The 18,686-nt window shown below is 40.2% G+C and overlaps 1 protein-coding gene across 19 annotated transcripts in view; it reads left to right on the top strand.

The window, feature by feature from the left end:
* Window positions 1-18,686, top strand: part of kmt2d (lysine (K)-specific methyltransferase 2D) — a 247,467-nt gene that overhangs the window by 129,157 nt on the left and 99,624 nt on the right. For 16 of the 19 annotated variants that reach the window (XM_072566973.1, XM_072566979.1, XM_072566978.1 and 13 more), the window contains 4 exons: window positions 5,384-5,431; window positions 9,061-9,198; window positions 12,823-13,011; window positions 16,043-16,154. In XM_072566973.1, coding sequence (XP_072423074.1) covers window positions 5,384-5,431; window positions 9,061-9,198; window positions 12,823-13,011; window positions 16,043-16,154 — 487 coding nt within the window. The remainder of the gene's footprint in view (window positions 1-5,383; window positions 5,432-9,060; window positions 9,199-12,822; window positions 13,012-16,042; window positions 16,155-18,686) is intronic. The other 3 variants (XM_072566971.1, XM_072566972.1, XM_072566976.1) reach the window with 2 other exon arrangements.

Below are 18,686 nucleotides of genomic sequence, written 5' to 3'. Positions count from 1 at the left end.
CCTTGAGTTTAGAAGTCTGAGAGGGTATCTGATTGAGACGTATAAGATTATTAAAGGATTGGACACTCTGGAGGCAGGAAACATGTTTCCACTGATGGGTGAGTCCCGAACCAGAGGACACAGCTTAAAAATAAGGGGTAGGCCATTTAGGACAGATGAGGAGAAACTTCTTCACCCAGAGAGTGGTGGCTGTGTGGAATGCTCTGCCCCAGAAGGCAATGGAGGCCCAGTCTCTGGATTCGTTTAAGAAACAGTTGGATAGAGCTCTCAAGGATAGTGGAATCAAGGGTTATGGAGATAAGGCAGGAACAGGATACTGATTGAGGATGATCAGCCATGATCATAATGAATGGTGGTGCAGACTCGAAGGGCAGAATGGCCTACTCCTGCACCTATTGTCTGTTGTCACTCTGAAAGCTGATTTCAAATAAGCCTGTTGGTCTATAGCCTGGTGTCCTGTGACTTCTGACCTTGTCCACCCCAGTCCAACACCAGCACCTCCACATCACTGTCAAAACTACAAATTGTGTCCTGTTTTTCAAATAGAAGTACAAATAAACCAAATGCAAGTCTTTATGTACAAGTTTCTCCAGCAGTTAAAAATAGCTTAGTTAATGGAGAGCTAATGAACCTTACAAATCATGTAACCGACAGCCTAAAGAACAATTTAAAGTTTAAGCCAAGAAGTGTTTACTTGACAATATTTAGACCTTTTGGCCTTGAAGGAAAGCATCTTAACCTTTGAGTAATACATTGTGACTTGCGTCACAGGACGCTGCTTTTATAAAACGTTGTAGCATCCAACTGAAGAAACAGTGGAATATTAAGTGATGTTCTGTAGTGAGCTACACTATTATATGCAGTTATACTCTTGCAGTACCCTTGTGCACACTTGGAGGTTGGCTCTGCCAGCCTGTGCCCAGCTTTCTGAACTTGGGTAAGTGGGATGTACCCCTGCAGGAACTGTACATACAGAAACCCTGCAGGTGGCTCTAGAGTTTCAGCCGTATAATTTGAGTGAAATTTCTGCTGAGCAAAAAAGAAGTTTCTGTAGTTTCAATCCTGTTCCTGGTGGGCCTGATTCACAAAAAGTTACAAATAATTATGAATGACTTGATGTAGAAGATTCCTTCACTTTGACTTTTCCAGGAATCTCATGGGCAACCCTACAACCACAGTCTCTCAAGGCACAACAGATATAGATACTTTCACAAATGAAAAATTAAAAGCTCCCTGACCTGCAACTGGTCATGTAAAATAGACCCAGGCAACAGAAATGACTGAGCGAGTGCGTGACTCATAAATATGAAGGAGGCAACTTAGCAGCATCCTCTTCTACTGATGCAATTGTCTGGCTTAACAACCTGAATATAAAATTATTGTTCCTGTACAAATCCGTCCGCCGTAGTAAGCCACACTGAATTTAGCACTTACTGGCAGTGTCACGTAGGCAATCTTATAGATGGTTAGTGTGGAGGGTGACGGGCAGTAGAGTGCCCAACTGGTGCAGTCTTGTGAAGTTGAGGCACATATGGAGTAGTACGAAGGAAATTTAGTTCTGCTTATGCCTATGCTATTTTCATGGGAGTGCATGATGCTGACATTGGGCGTCTGAAATGACAATTACTCTGTTCTGCGTAAGTACCATCAGTTGCCTTGAACACAAAAAAATGTCATTTAGTTTATCCATTTGGCTTGCTTTCAATGTTGTAATTACACTGATTTGCTTCGCTTGCCTCTCATTAGGTCTTCACTTTTAGTTTCTGTTAGGTGGTGTTTTTGTATAGTTAGTTTTGAGATGTCTCTCATCAGTTTACTCAACTGCTACCACTCCAACCATTGTTCCCCTCCCCACTACCTCCATCATCCCTTGCTAGCTGTGCTGAGAGATGTGCAGAAGGGTGAAGGAGAGAAGCTGATGCATAAAAAGTTATAATGGATGATGCTGCAGATGGGTAAAGGATTTTTGATTGGTGGGATGAACTGGGAGAAGGGAGTTGTACAATTTGGTGTGTTCATGAGAAACTACAGCATCTCTGTGAAAAACGATCTTCTACTGAAACACTTACCCCAACTTGCTGCTTCATGCCCTCATCCACTGTTGATACTCCTCGTAAAAGTGGCCACTTCTCTGTGTATATATATCTTTACCCACCAACTGTCAGACCCCTATTATGAAAACTATATCTCTCTAGTGCACTCTAGTGCTCTTTTCTATTGATTACACTTCCCATGCTCCTATTTTCACTGGCTTTCTCTTTCTTTCATTTGGGCATGTTTGCTCAGATGCACACCAAAATTAACAACATTTCTTCAATATGCACTGACATTTTTCAGAAATTTAAATGTTACATATATAAAGAGATTCTCCAATTGAAATCGTGAAAATATTTTAATTGGAATTGTATTTTTTTATAAGCTAAAAACCTTTCAATTTGCATTCATTTTTCAACTAAGTTAAATTGATTGCTCAATTTTGCTTCATTGCAACATGTGAAAATAGCTTTCAATTGTGGATTTGTAGACGCAAGATAACATTGACAGTACTTTACAATAAAGACACAATTTGATGTATTCAATTAATGTCGATTATTGATTCTTATACTGTATTGTGCATTGCTAGAGATAAAACAGCGTATCCTCAGACTCAACGTGAGCAACATAAGAAGGGGGTGTATGCTAGCAAATTGTCAAATTCTCCTCATGATTCAGCTCTTGTAAATGATTAGCTGAGGTACAGTTTACATTAAAGAGCCAGGGAGAAGGGAGGATTTTTTTTTCTGCAGCTCATTGTGAGCTGAAATGCCCTGCTTGAAGGAATGGTGGAAGCAGATATAATCGTACTTACAATGGAAAAGTGGGTATATACTTGAGAAGATTTGGAGAGCTATGGGAAAAGAGCAGGAGTTTGACTAAATAACTGTGGCTTGCATAGAGATTTAGCAAGTTGGGCGAGAGGGCTGCCCCGTGTTACATTCTTTTATAAAAATCTCGGTCTCACAACGGGATTGGAATTTACATTCCAGCATGTCATAAATATGCTACAAATGATTTCTTCAGCTGCTATGTTTTTTGTATTAAAAAGAGATTAGTGGAAATTACTGTAACCCCTTTTAGGTTGCCAACTTTTTCACTCAACCAGTAAACATATACAGGGTAGCAAATGTGAGAAGTGATTTTAAAAATATATTTACATTGGCAATTGTGAGCTCTATTGGAAGTACACCACTGTTTTATGTGAGGCCTAAAGTCAGTTTGTTACCTGTGTTTTTAGTCTGGTTTTGAGTTACATTCTGCCCTTGATGCATTTGTGACTAGTCTTGTGAGCAAAGCCACAATAGATGTATTTTTATGGGGTGGGTACAGTGGAAAGAAGCTTCTCCCTGCTGCCTATTGTCTTGTTAATTGTGTGCTTGCCCGCCTCCAATCCACATGTGCTGATTTCTGTCTTATCTCTTCTCTGCTTCTGGTGTGCTTACGCTGATTTGTCTGCCCTTTTAATAAAATTCTTGATCGGTCTCTAATGTTTTGCCTTGCGCAGATTCCTAAAGTGTGTTGGCTTTGTGGTACTTAGTACCAATGTCATTGTCAGAATTAGTGACTGACTAGATAAACAGCAAAATAGAATCAGGAATGTTGAGGACATTTTTTTAATACCAAGTTTTTCTTTGTAACCCAACCCCCTCTAAGGTTGGATGAACCAATCAAGTAAAAGCAATAAATGAAGAAGATTCAGAGGAATTAATGAAATATAATACCATCTAGGCCATTCCTATCCTGCAAAATACTGTGTTCTTGTTTTATAAAATACAATTCTTTTAAAACCAGGAGAGCAAGCCAGTCACATCATTTTGGGAGTTCCTGCCCTGGAACAGTAATTTAGAAGCAACTGTAACTATTCTATAATTGACTTCCAAGAATTTACCTATTTGCCTGTTTTGCCCAATTCCTCACAGTATTTGAGGGCAATCCTGTGGATAAGCTATATTAACAACAGCTCCGCCTTAGCAGTTAGCCATCACAACTGTGCTCTAGATTAGGAGGTGATCTCCTATGCACTGCTTTAAGTTGTTTAAGTCACTGGAATACTATATCATATGTATGTCTCTGCTAATTCACATTTTCTGAGAAATGCTGAATTAGTGTATTTAGAAATACAGAAATTGTGATTGAGGAAAAAAATTAGAGTTACCTAGTTTTTTTCCCCCCAAATTTCATGAAATATGGCTTGAAACTTAAAAGATATGAAACTACAGTTTCATGCAGTAATCTAACTAGAGGTGACTGTTGGAGAATAACAGATATTTAATTTGATAGTTGCAAGCCTGCTTCCTCGTTGTGTCGGCGCACCCATATTTGGGACATTGCAAAAGATAATGGCCATGTTTTTTCCCTCCCTTTTTAATGTTATTTAACTTAAGTTTCACCACAAACTTGTGCACTTTTCCAACTATCAAAGTCCCTGTTCCTTCCATAATGGCACAACCCTGATGGCGAGCTGAGTTAAAAATTTAACACACCAATTGAATTTGAGTGAAAGCAAAATACTCAGGTGCTGGAAATCCAAAACAATCAGAATGCTGGAGAAACTCAGCAGGCCTGGCACCATCTGTCGAGAGAGAAAGTGCTAATGTTTAAAGTCCAAAATGACACTGCTTAAGAATTGAATTTGAGTAATTGGTTGGAATATGTACTACCTCAGTAATAGTTTGAGGTCAGTAGGTTGAAACAATAATATTATACAGTGGAAGAAGGTAATATTAATTGCATCTACCTATTTTCACTTTCTGTTCATGCTTGAACTTCGGTTTGTTTAGAAACAGTATTCTAGTCAATATTTACTTCAGTCTGTTGTGTATCTCTTTCACTTCTTTACACACAAATGTTTTACATTTGTTTTGACCTTCTTTCCTTGCGTGAATTTTTCCAGAATTGTTTCAAGTTATCAAGCTACCTTGCTGTCTTTTTGATTGTAAAAGCTAGGCTACCTTTCTTTGTTTGTGAAATGCAGGGCTTTTGCATTCTTAACTGATTATTTGGTTAGGAACTATTTACATAGTCCATTTAATGTGTCCTTTACAGATTTTTCTGTGGTTTTGGTCCACACACTATTTAGTCAGTCCACTGCACTGACCACTCAACTAATTTTTAGAATCCAGGCTTTCTGGCTAACCTGGTAGCTGTAGAGACCCTGAAATATTACAGGTCACTTTGAATTTTGATACGATTCTTATTTGCTTTGAGCCATGCACAGTGATTGGGCTGTGTTATTATGCTGTAGAGATGGTTGTGGACTTTTTAGGTTGGAAAGGCTTAAATGGCTTTTGCTTGCCACTGTTCAATTTTTTCCCTTTTTGTTTTTATTGTACTTTTGGGTTTTTAGGTTTCGATCTCAGTCCTTTCCACGCAGACAGCTCCCTCTCTCCCTTTGGTAAGCAGTCAGACCCTCTCGCCACTCTTTGCGTGTTCACATGTTAACATCAGTAGTTTGTACCTGGGTGCTTGTATGTCTGCTTGCGTTTTCATAGAGGATCTTCACATGATATCACCAGTCTATTCAGTGGGTTGCTGGACAAGTGCTAAAATTTGTTTTAGCAATTGTGAACGTAAAAGCCAATCAAGATTTTTCTGCTTTCCTGCCTTTCAATTCTTTTGAAACTTTATCTGTAAAATGCATGTGAAAATCAGTTTGCATTCACAAACTATCTCAGAAGTAACAATTGTGATCTTGGATTGTCCTGCATCATATTTTATACCTAATCAAATATTTGTATTGTTGTAAAGGTATGATAACTTGAATAAAATATGTTGAGGCGTGGGAGTTTTTCGAATGACTATTGGTAATCTAAGCATGCGTAAGTCATGTCACTGATTCTTGGTTCAAATTCCACCTATGGTAATAAGCCAAGATTTGCAAAAGATGAATTTTGTTTGCACTGCCACGTTTATTTGACAACTGATTTGACAATTTGTTCAAAGATTTCCAGTCTGTTTTAAATAGAATTTATAGGAGCTCTCGATATCCAAATTGATAAGTCAACCATACAGTACATGCCTGAGCCTTAACAGCTGAAAAGGGTCCCAAATTTGATTTCTGGCCTGCATAGACTAAGTTGACCCTCGCTTTGTTACAATATGATGTCACATTATTCTCACTCCTAATCACCATCCATTGCCCCCAGCTTCCCACCCCCAGTGTCAAGTATGCGCTTGCAGATTTTGAATGAGGTCAGCATTGGGCTTGGCTATAATCTACAATGTCAAATACCCTGCAGAACTTCAGTGTGGCAAATGGCTACGTGGAATGAGTTACTGTACGGTTGTCAGCACCCAGGTAGCTATCTCAGCAGCTGTAATTTTCCATTAACAGAGGAGGGTGAAATTTCACTGAGCCTTTTTTTTAAAAGGCTTTACAATCGTGTTTAGTATTACTGGTACAGAATTAAGTATGTTAATGTATTTGGAGACTTGATGCAGTCATAGTTCAGCCAAGCCATGTACAAGGAACTGAATTGGTTCCTGTTAATTGAAATAGTTGACATTCAGCTAATGATCTGTTTATTTTGTTGTGTCTCCTGCAGTATTGAGCCATGAGATGTCATCACGATTGTAAAAGTAAATCTGGAGCTCTACTAATTTTGATTACTGCAGACCTTTAATAGAACTTGTGTTGACTGTTGCCTGATACATGTATTCCACACTATGGTGGCACAGTGCATATTTTCTATTTAAATCTTCGTCGTGGTTCAGTGCAAGTGGAGGTTTGCTTTACAAATTATTGCCCATCAGAGGAACCTGTAAAATCTTGAATAGTTCATACAAAGGTTTCCCAGCCTATACAAAACAACTGGGTAGTCATAGTGGGATGAACTGTTGAACACTGACAGTTACGTATATGCATAAAGAATTGGACATCATGATGTACTTATAATTCTAATCCTGAGGAGAGTTTCGAACACAAATTTTTAAAAAAATTAATATCATGAGATATTATTTGTTTTGCAGTCTAGCAGGTTTAGAACAGCCCTATGTCTTGGGTCTGCTAAATTCAATTGGAGATAACTCACGCGTAAGGTATATCGCAGAATGCAACCCCAGCCAGCCAATGTGGAATCGTGTAGCTATAATTCTCTGCGCTCCAAGCTTGAAGAGGATGTACGAAGCTCAAGCGTTATGTAGGGAAGGAAGTGGAGGAAAACCAAAGTTAAGCTGATTATTTGCTTGCAGTTTATGCTTATCTTTGCTGCTTGCCTTGAGAAAAAAATTCCTTTCACTTGTGTGGGCAGGTTGTGTCCAAATCTACTTGTATAGTGCCTGTATCTTTCATTATAATAAATTTGATTTTACCTATATTGCGACTAATGATGCACCCCTCCATGTACTATTTTTTCTGTTGTAACCACAAGGCAGCTTTGCCCACAAAATTGACTCTGATTTATTACTTCATCTGAAAGTTGACAAGATTTGTGCTGAGCTTATTCAGAGATATTGAATTCCTGCTTCAGAAAGTATATTATGACTTGCACACCAAACACAAGTTCCAGAGGCAAGCAGGGCTGTGTGAAACTGTTGGTAGACTGCAGACACTTTAGATTAAGTCAGAATGTTGACATGCCACATTGCCAGTGTGGTCAAGCTCAACTTCCTGATATGCACCATTTGTTAGCTTTTTGTGGATGCATTTTCACTGATCTGGTTGGAGTACTAGTAGCTCTTAATGCTCTCTGGTGGTCTCTCTTGTTATAGATGTTACACCAAATACATTCTCCCTCCTTTATAATTTCTCCCTGTCACTGGCATGTGCAAGATAATCCAATTCAATTGTTAAAGTTAAATTTAAATCTAAGATTTTTGAGAGATATGGGCCCATTGCAGACATATGGAGTTAGGCCACAGATCAACCATGATCTGATTTGAATGACAGCAGGTTTGAGGGGCTGAATAGTGTACTCCTGTTCCTATGTTCTTTTCCTTTGAGAGTGTTAGAATTTGGTAAAATGTTCTCTTTCAGTGCCCAAATATTCCTTAAATTTAATTTGTTCCTTCCAGGAGAATTGAAAATGTTTAGCTTTGATTTATCACCATTTAGAAAATGGACAGATCATTATTGAAATGAGACGACTCCTTGAAATATACATTTCCAATGATTTTGCTTTAGTGTTGAAAGCTCACTAAAATTAAGACCATAATTTTAAATAGAATCCTCAACTAATTTTAGTGTTTTTTTTCTCCTGAAGTCAGTGTTTGAAGTGTTTTCCAATATTTAATCCAAGTGACCTTCATTGATTTGGGAGCATGGTTTTGTTGGCATTAGCAGTAAATTCTACTGATTGTCAGTGCCTCCAGACACTGACATCAATTATAACACTATCAGACCAGGAATAATGTTTAGGACCTCTGATCTGCAAAGTGGTTACCCACTGCTTTTACCAACTAAGCCATTGACAGAAGCTTTAGCTCACTCTCCTTAGATTGACCTTTTAGAATCACAAATGACAATAACTTAAGAAGCTTGAGTTTTTTTCTTGTGGGCTGACAATAAAATTCAGAAGCAACTAAGCCATCAAATATCAGTGTATCTAACCAGAAGCAATGCTTATTGCAATGTGATTTGGGCATGGTCTATGTTTTGTTCAACAATAAATAAAAGATGCCTCACTATTGTGTTGTGCTCCACTTTGCATTTGAGTAGGAGTAAAGCTCCAATCTTTGGTTGAATTTGATCAGTGGGTTGAGGATGGAAATCTGCCACTACTCGTGTATCTTGGTATTACTTGGTTGTGAATGTTCTCACTACCAGTCATGTTGGACTGCTTTGAGTTTGTATTTGTTATTTTATTAATTTCCTGCCAATAGATATTTCTATAAAATTGTTTTCTGCCTTTTCTTTGAGAAGGAAAGGAAGTTGGTCATGTAGACCTAAAGTTTGAGCAGGGAATCTGCAAAATTTTTTCCATTTCCTTGCTGTTTTGTGTTGAATTCAGCTCCATTTTTCACAACTTCGCAACTGCTGAAAAAAAAATTTGTTCAGTAACTTATCACAGTGCTCCTTTCTTTAAGCTGGGATTGACATCTCATCCGTTACGGATGAGCTTTCAGCCAATCATCCAAATGAGAGCTCAAAGCGAAATCAGCCTTTCAATGATGTTCCAGTGGAGGGTGCCCTCAGCTCAGATCTTGACAAGATTGTAACAGAAGGTAGGTCGAAAAGTGTTGTGTAAAAAGATCATGGAGGGTAAATAGTGATAGTTGTTTTTGGGGCTTGGTAGAGCTGCAATTCAAAAGTGGTGTAGAATTTTAGGGTAGTGTCTCAACTGCAGTTTGCTTTTTAGTGTATGTCTGGATAACGTTGGGATATAGTTGTGTGTTGTGGAGATCACAAAGAGGAGCTTTTTTGGGTACTCGGTGATGTAAAATCTTCCCTAAGTCATCTAAAGTTGCACTTCAAAGCTGGTGATTTCCCTTTCTCCCTAGTCATGTTGCTGCAAAGTGGTTTTCTCTGGGTCAGTCCTTCGACATTGTTCCCTTATCTCCAATACTGATTTGACCATGTTTGACTATCTATCATTAGATATGGCTGGGTGATATCAAACACGATCAGCCAAAGCCTCTCATTAGTCCAGGATCATACTAAAGAGTGAACAATCCACGTGCACATACGCAGCTTATTTGCTTTATTTCCAACTGTCTTCTGAAGTTACTTTATTCCTTCAAGTGCAAGAAGCTCATGGATTCTGATCTCAATATTGTGTCTATCCATTCAGCCAGGAACCTACATATTTAATTCGTCTGTCTGTCTTTTCCTGTGTCCTCTCTGCACGAGTGGGCACACAGACCCATGCATGCACAGCCTGTGAGATCCACCACCTGCACCTCAATTATTTCTACTTAAGTTACTACTCACTCAACTTCTTTTGCTGGTTCCCAAGCTGTGAGACAGATGGTTTCCTTTCCTCTAGTTACTGTGTACACCCTCTCCTTCAAAGCTATTGCTGTCAAAAACAAACCTGCTTCTGAACCCTCTCTCAGAAAACTACTGTTTCAGCTCTAATCTACCTCTTCCCCTTGAAGTTTTGAAAGTGTTATTACTTCCCAATCTGTCTTTTGCACATGCTTGAATCTTTCCAAATCATTTGTCTCATAAAAGCACTAAAAGGGCTCTAACCAAAGTGTAAGTAACATCCTGTGACTGTGATGTATTCTCATTCCATATCCCCCTCATCCTTGTGTGTTAAATATTTGGAAGTCTGAAGTTTTTTTGTCTTGTCCTCCTACTGCAAATTCCATCCCCTTCTCCAACAACTGTTTTTGCCTCAACATAACTGTTTGTTTTTAGCCTTGGCTCCAGAATCAACCCCAATTTAAGTACCAACCCACACACACTCCCATCACAAAAAGACTGCCTACTTCCATCTGCATGACGTCACCTCTCTCTCCGTCTCAGCCCACCTGCTACTGAAGCCCTCATCCATATCTTTGTACTGTATATTCAATTATTATGATTCTGTCCTACCATTCCTCTTCTCAGTACTTTGTGAACTTTAGTTCATGTGCACCTCTGCCCAAATTTTATTCTGTGCTATTTGTTTGTTAATTTCCAGTGTTTCCTTGTTCAACAATGCCTCTGCCTCTGTTCTCTTAACCTTGTGTTTAAACCTATCACGGCCTCCCCCCTCTCTGGCTTTGTAAACATGGCTGTGCCTTCAGCCACCTAGATCCTTTGCTCTGCAATTTCTTCCTTAAACTCCTCTGTCTTCCTACTTCCCTTAGTCCATTTTTAAGGCCTTGCTTAAAGCCACCTCGTTGTCTTTGTTTGTACTTCCTTCTCAGTGTGGAGTGCATGTTTGATGGCACCTCTGTAAAGGGCTTTGGATGCTTTTCTTTTGGTGAAAGTCATATTTCTATTGTTACTTTACTTGGCATTGTAATTTTTTTTGGCAAGTCAACTCTCTCAAGGCTGCTAACACTGTTTGCGATATTCTGAAGTGGTCTTCCCCATCATTTGAGAGGGTTTCACAGCTTTGTGTTTCCTAATCAACTGAATGTAGATCGTGTATGCCCATGTGATTGTGTTCCTGAAAACGTTGCGTGTCAAGTTGTTGCACTTTATCACTTTCTCATGAAAATTAAATGTAAGTGTTGTAGTTGGTTTCTGTAGGACTTTTCTCATCAGAAAAAAAGCATGAAACTGTTGAAACTTTTTTGTTGAAGTACTTCACGTGACCTAATTTCTGTATTAGTAAATGCATCAATTTTTAAAATGAAGTAAGCTTAAAAATGTAAGTGAAATGTGGTCATTTTCAATTTCCAAAACCACCCGCTTGCCACATATCTTGATCTCTCACTCTGCTGCCAGCCCTTCCCCTATCTACCGTCTGGTTGAGCCCCTCCCATCTTGCTGCTGACTCTCCTGGCTCCTGTTCCCTGACTGTTCTAGTTGTGTGTGTGTGTGTGTGTGTGTGTGTGTGTGTATCCTGAACCCTTAGTGTGAGCCTTTTTAATCAATCAACTCCAGCCCAATGTCTTGAGTGTTCTCGATCTGTTGAGTTGATTGTCCTGTAGGATATGTTACCAGGAGAATTCTAAGCAAAATTAGACAAACCCAGTAAAAAGAGCATGCCTCCTGCATATCAAAGCAGCTGCTACTGCTCATCTCTAGAGCACTCATTCACACTAAAGGTTTCGGAGATCTCGGGAGCAGGAGGTTCAATGGGATAGCCAGTGTGGCAGAAGTCAGAAGGTAGGCAACTAGAGAAGGAGCATGGTCAGATGGTCAGCATGAGGGAAAGAACTGTCAGAAGCAGTGGAAACCACTTTTAAATGGAGGCAATCAGGTGTCATGGCCCTGCACTCAGACTGGTAAGAAACAACATTACAAAAACTTTGAGTCGTCCCTAAATGAGAATACAGGACCCATTAATTTAGTGTTAAAGAAGAACAATGGAAAACAGGGGCTTCCTGTATAAGAACTTCAAGGTAATAACTGGTTCATGTCCACCGACATGTCCACAATTAAAATACAGTTAAGATAAGATTTGTTAGGAAGAGCCTCTGGGAGCGTGCAATATGGATAATCTGACTGCTAGTTGGGCTCGGAGGTCAAATTACCAGGAGCTATTACACAATCCAATGTTCCTCTCCCTGGAATTTAGAAGATTTAAGCAGTGATTTGGTCCAAGATTTCAAAAACTTCGGGTTGGGATTGTTGGACTAGAACGCATAGTCTAAGAGTGAGAACCAGACCTTTCGAGAATTTATTTAGGAAGCACCTCTACACATGCTTATCTCTTTTACAAATGGCAATTGATGCTGGACCAGTTGTATTAAGGGGCATGGGGAAAAGGTGGGTTTATGGAGTTCGTTCTCAGACCAGTCGTGTTCATTGATTGATGGAACTGGCTTGAGGATTTTTTTTTAAGATTACTTGGTGTGAAAACAGGCCCTTGAGCCCGACAAGTCCACACCGACCCTCCGAAGAGCAACCCACCCAGACCCATTCCCCTAAATTTACTCCTTCACCTAACACTATGGGCAATTTAGCATGGCCAATTCACCTAACCTACACATTTTTGGACTGTGGGAGGAAACCGGAGCACCCGGGGGAAACCCACGCAGACACTGGGAGAATGTGCAAGCTCCACACAGACAGTTGCCTGAGGCAGGAATTGAACCCGGGTCTCTGGCGCTGTGAGGCAGCAGTGCTAACCACTGTGCCGCCCAAGTGGCTTACCCCATTCCTCTGTGTCTCAATAAACTTGTGGTGTGCCGATGTTGAAAATTAGTTTTATTGTTTTAGCAATAACAAGTTTGTTCTTCTTTTAGAACTAGCACAAATGGAGAGTAAAGATGTACAACAGCTCTTCACTGATGTTTTGGGATCACAGGGAAATCCTCCACTTTCAGAATCAACATTGGGTGGTATCCGAACTGCCTCCGAAAGCCATCTACTCACTTCCCATGGCTTGGGAGAGCTTATCAGACCTTCAGTATGCCAGCGGGGTCTCCTTCCTGGTAAGAGAATATGTACATTTTACAGTTCAACAGTTTATCAGACTGTTCAACAAGAATGCTTAAATTATTGGGTTGGGCTTTCCTGTCCTTTGTTCCTTTCATAAAATGTCTTGGCTTCTTCCAGTTATCTACCATTAATGTAAATTGTGGCAGAGCCCACATCTGCAATTCTTTCGTCTGACCCCTGGTTTGGATGATGTGATAGGTACATGTCGATGATTTCAGGTGGGCTGGACCAGGGAGGGGGGAGTTTGGGCTGACTGAGTTGAGTTGCAAGGTTCCACTGAATACCACTTTGCCTGCCTTGATCCAAAACTGATGCCCATATTTTAGGCCACATTATATCCCCTTACGTTCCTGTGCTGCTACCTTACACTAGATTGCAGTTTGAAAAAAAGCCTTTATTTTAAAATTTCCATCCATGTTCCTTCACTTCTCTGCGGCATTACCTCCAGCCCCAACTCTGTCATCTTCTCCACAGCCTTCAGATCACTGCTCAACTAATCCTTGAATATCCCCAATTTTAGTTGCTCCAGCATTGGTGGCTATACTTGTGGTTGCTTCGGCTCTGAGCTCTGAATTTTCTCTTTGTGTCTCTGTCTTTGAACTGAACTGAATTGAATTGAATTTATTGTCATGTGTACCGAGGCACAGTGAAAAGCTTTGTCTCGTAAGCAATATAGGCAGATCACATAGTTAAGTAGCATAGATAAGTAAATAATATGTAGACCGTGGCAAAAACCAAAACACAGGTACAGGCGAATGCTAAGAGTTTGAGAGTCCATTCAGTATTCTAACAACAGTAGGGTAGAAACTGTTTTGAAACCGATTGGTGCGTGTGTCCAGGCCTCTGTACCTTCTCCCCGATTTATTATTGTCGCATGTAGAAAAGCATTACCAGGGTGGGATGGATCTTTGAGAATGCTGGCGGCCTTTCCTTGACAGCAGACCTGGTAGGCGGATTCTACAGATGGGAGGTTGGCCTTTGAGATTGCCCAGGCCGAGTTCACCACTCTCTGTAACCGTCTCCAATCTTGAATGATACAGTTGCCATAGCAGGTAGAGATACATCCAGACAGAATGCTCTCGATGGGCAACCTATAAAAATTGGCAAGGGTATTCGCCGTCATGCCAAATTTCCTCAGCTGCCTGAGGAAGAGGAGACATTGTTGGGCCTTTGTAACCAGTGCGTCCACATGAAGAATCCAAGAAAGCTTGTTGCTGATGACCACTCCCAGGAGCTTGACACACTCCACTCATTCCACCTCTGTGCTGTTAATGTGTAGGGGGGGCATGAGTAACATCCTGCTGAGCATCAGCAGTAATGAGTTCCTTGGTTTTGCCAGCATTGAGAGCTTCTGCTTTAAGGCCCTCCTGAAAACCTACCAAACATTTGATCATCTGATGTAATGTCTTCCTATGTGGCTTGGTGTGATGTTTACAATGCTCTATTGCAGTGTTTTGGGGTTTCTTATTTACTTATGGAGCACTTCCAACATAAGTTGTTGTTGGACTCCCAATACCACTTGTATAGTTTGCATGAATGCTTCCTCATCTAACAGGATGTGAAGCAGGAGAGTTGGAGAACTGTTGTAGTGATTTAAGGAAACATTTATGAGAGGGGGAAAATGAACTACACAGGAGAAGCATTTTGGGGACAAAAGGGATTGCTTTGCATTTATCGATGCCAGTCATCTCCGTTTGAATGGTACAAGAGAGTCTCTTACTCTTTTGCGCTGATGTCCATCGCAGACAAAGTACAGAATTAAATAGGTTTTGGCTATTCTCAAGTGTAGACCAGCAGAATGGAAACTCAAAATCAAACAAAAATAGTTTCCTCCACATTTAGCCCTCCCAAGAAGAATGGTGGCAATCCCTTCATGCTTCCTCTAATCTTGCACACTTGTCTGTTCCTAATTGATGTTTTCCACAGCAATTGAAGAGCATCACCACTGAGAAACCTGCCCTTCTGTTCAATGCCTTTTATCTACTATTGTTTCTAGGGTCTCTTCCTGGACTGTGGATTATATTTTTGCCTCTGTTTTAGCCACCAAGTCCCCTTACTCGTTGCTCTTGGACATCTCATCCCCCATTTACTTAATATTCCAAGACACAAACCCCCACCTCTTTAATTTGATTTATTATTGTCACTTTTCACTGTATCTTGGTACATGTATCGTTTTAAGTGCTAACCAGTTATATCATACTTTAGTACATCAGGTAAATAGAACGGCATGAATGTTTCTCAAAGATCATCACCAGTCGTACACCTCAAATGAGAGATTGGTCCTGTAGGACTACGGTGACTTTTTATGCCCAAAATCCTCACTGAGTGCACTACCAAAATGTTATTACTAGATACTGTTCAAGTATGCAAAAGCCTTAATGGCATATGGGAGTAAGACTTAAATGGGGACCGGCATAAGGTATTTTTGAGTCCATGATACACAAAAAATAGCTTATGCAAAAAAAAGTGATTCGAAAGACTGTTGAGATACTGGACTCCATCCTTGCTTTTATATTTTAAGCACTAATGAACTATTGGTGTGGTTACTTGAAGCTCTACTGAGACCTTAGGTAGAATATTGTATTCTGTGTTGGGTGACTCAATTTAGTATGAATATGCTGACCTTACAAAAGATCTCGTAATTCATCAGGATGTTACTGAGGGTGAGGGAACCAATTTTATAATGTGCTTAAGAAAAAAGTGAGTTATTTCCTTTTCGTGATGCTGAAGTTGAGGGATGATCTGAATCCTGCAGGTACTAGAATTCTGGAACAAATTGGCAATCTTGGGATTCAAGCCAAATAGGTTAAAAGTGAGTGTGAACTGTTGTTATAGCTTGTCGTAGTAACCAAAACCTGCCGCTTCATTGTTCATGATAGGCGAGGGAATGAAAGTAAAATCTGAACAGTGGTCATGTAAACTGCATTCTAATCAAGGCATTTGATTCGTATTTCCTGACGTGAGTTGTGGACCTTGGAAGCAAAAAAAGTGTTTTGATTTGTTTGCTTTCCTTTCATTCTATAGGAGGGACGATGGCAGTTGGGCAACTTACTATCGGTGGTTCTCTGGCGCAGACATCAGGTGCAACCGGGGAGTCATTTCCCAATGTATGTCAGTCACCGTTTCTAGAAAACAGGTAAACATTTTGTAATCTTTGTTTGGGTTCAGGTTATTGTTGAAAGGTTGAAGTTAACAAATGGTCTATCTTGTAAAAAATGTTTTCCCTTCCTCTCAACCACACAGTATTTAGTCCTAATATTTGAACATATTTAGGGTGGCACAGTGGCTGTGGCTCACACTGCTGCCTCCATGCCAGAGGACCTGGGTTCAATTCCATCCTTGGGTGACTTGTCTATGTGGCGTTTGCATGTTCTCCCCATGGCTGGGTGGGTTTCCTCCGGACACTCCAGCTTCCTCCCACAATCTAAAGGTGTGCAGGTTAGGTCGAGTTGCTATGAGAAATGCAGGGTTACAGGAAGATATGTCTGAGTGGGCTGCTTTTCAGTGGGCTGAATGGCGTACTTCCACACTGTAGGGATTCTGTATGAATTAGGAATTGTGTGTGAATTAGGAATAGGAGTAGGCCATTCAGTCCCTCTAACCTGCTCTGCCAATCATGGCATGAAAGCCAGAGCCAAGAGCGCATCCTTTCTGCATTCACCCTGTCAAGTCTCCTCAGGATCTTGCAACTTTAAGATACCCCTCATTCTTCTAAATTCCAATGGATACAGGCCCAGCCAGTCCACAACTTTACAAATTATGCATTAACTATATGGCTGTAGGAACTGTGAGGGTGTTGTTGCTAAGTTTGTAGATGGCGCAAAAATAGGTGATGGGGTGGGTAGTGTTGAGGAGGCGAAGAGACTGCAGAAGGACGTCGACAGGCTCAGGTTCAGCAAAGAAGTTGCCATTGGAATACAGTGTGGGGACATGTCAGGTTATGCACTTTGGTAGGAAGAGTTGAGGCAGAGACTATTTTCTAAACTGGGAAAGGCCTTGAAAATCTGAAGCACAAAGAATCTTGGGTGTCCTAATGCAGAATTCTCTTAAGGTTAACATGTAGGTTCAGTTATCAGTTAGGAAGGTAAATGCAATGTTAGCGTTCATTTCAAGAGGGCTAGAATAGAGAGAGGGATGTACTGTTGGGGCTACATAAGACTCTGGACCATGAATGGAATATTGTGAGCAATGTTTGGCCCAGTATCTAAGGAAGGATGTGCCGGTCTTGGAGGGGGGTCCGGAGGAGATTTACAAAAATGATCCTGAGGATGAAGGTCTTGTCATGTGAGGAGCATTAGAGGATTCTGGGTCTGTACTCTGGAGTTTAGAATGACTTGAGGGGTTGATGTTATTGACATTTACATAATACTGAGAGACCTGGATAGCGTGGAAGTGGGCATAAGGTCAACTCTTTAGAACTGAGGTGAGGAGGAATTTCTTCAACTCGAGGGTGGGGGATCTGGAACTCATTGATGCAGAAGGCTGTGGAGGCCAAGTCATTTTGTGTATTTAAGACACACATCAACCATGATCAAATGGCAGAGCAGATTCGATGGGCTGAATGACCTAATACTACTCCTATATCTTTTGGCCTTTTCTCCTGTTGGAAATCAGATCCTGCTATTCTTGGAGTCTTCACAAAAGTCTTTTTTAAAAAGTATCAAAGTAGACAAAGTCCATAATATACATCTCTGAGGTTAACAGAAAACCCAGTTTCTGTACTTTACAAGAACTATTACTTATTACAAATAAATAGACTCTAACCACAGATAAACAGCAATGACTGTCAACATATGATTATTCATTGAACCTCTTAACCCCTTTTAGACACACTGTTTAAATAAATCATGTTATGTGCAGAAGGGGTAAAAACAAAACTGGGGCAACTCTTCAATGGCATCAGCTCTTGAGACTTAATAGAGGGGTTTATATTGTTTCCCCAAGTCTTTCAGTTCTGAGTTTTTCCTGTTGGTTATTTCACTTTTCAAGAGTCAGAGTGACTGGTTCACAAATTATAAAAGCTCTCTGACTGCTTTGTTAAAAGCAACAACTTTTATGAGAAAAATATTGTTTTTTTTAAAATTTCAGGTATTTTGTTAGAGCGATGAGCATAACACCTCCCTTATCTAGGTCTGATGTCGTCTTACTGTATCATTCACACCCACAAGCTGTTCAGCTACCAAGGACCCACTTGTTAATGACATTCGGCATGTACAACTGGTTACAGTTGTACAAATCAATCAGCTACTTGTTGTGGATTGATCGCAATTTGTACACACTCCGATGCTGTGCCATCTATTTGCACTTTCCCGCACTGCTTGCAAAGCAGCAGAGTAAGCATGGCTTATAATGAGTTCAGTAACTTGTTTTTTAAAAGTACAATAATTCCTTCCTCAGTCCTTCGTTGTAAAACAGTCCTTTTGCCAATTCAGTCCACAATCAAAAATAAAGCAAAATGAAAAACATGCCATCTTTATACCCTTAAGATAACCTGTGAAGAATTTGTCTTCTCAGATGCTGCCAGACCTGAATTTCTCCAGCACTTAGTTTTCGTTTCAGGTATCCAGCATCTGCAGTACTTTGTTCTGATTTCCTTGCTTTTATATTCTGTTATACCTGCAATAAATTGCAGCAGTCCACTTGCTGTACCTGCGTATCATCTTTGTGA

The sequence above is a fragment of the Chiloscyllium punctatum genome, chromosome X (assembly GCF_047496795.1).
Source record: "Chiloscyllium punctatum isolate Juve2018m chromosome X, sChiPun1.3, whole genome shotgun sequence".
NCBI lineage: Eukaryota > Metazoa > Chordata > Chondrichthyes > Orectolobiformes > Hemiscylliidae > Chiloscyllium > Chiloscyllium punctatum.
The sequence above is the reverse complement of the archived record's forward strand: the minus strand, read 5'-3'. Positions and strand labels throughout refer to the sequence as shown.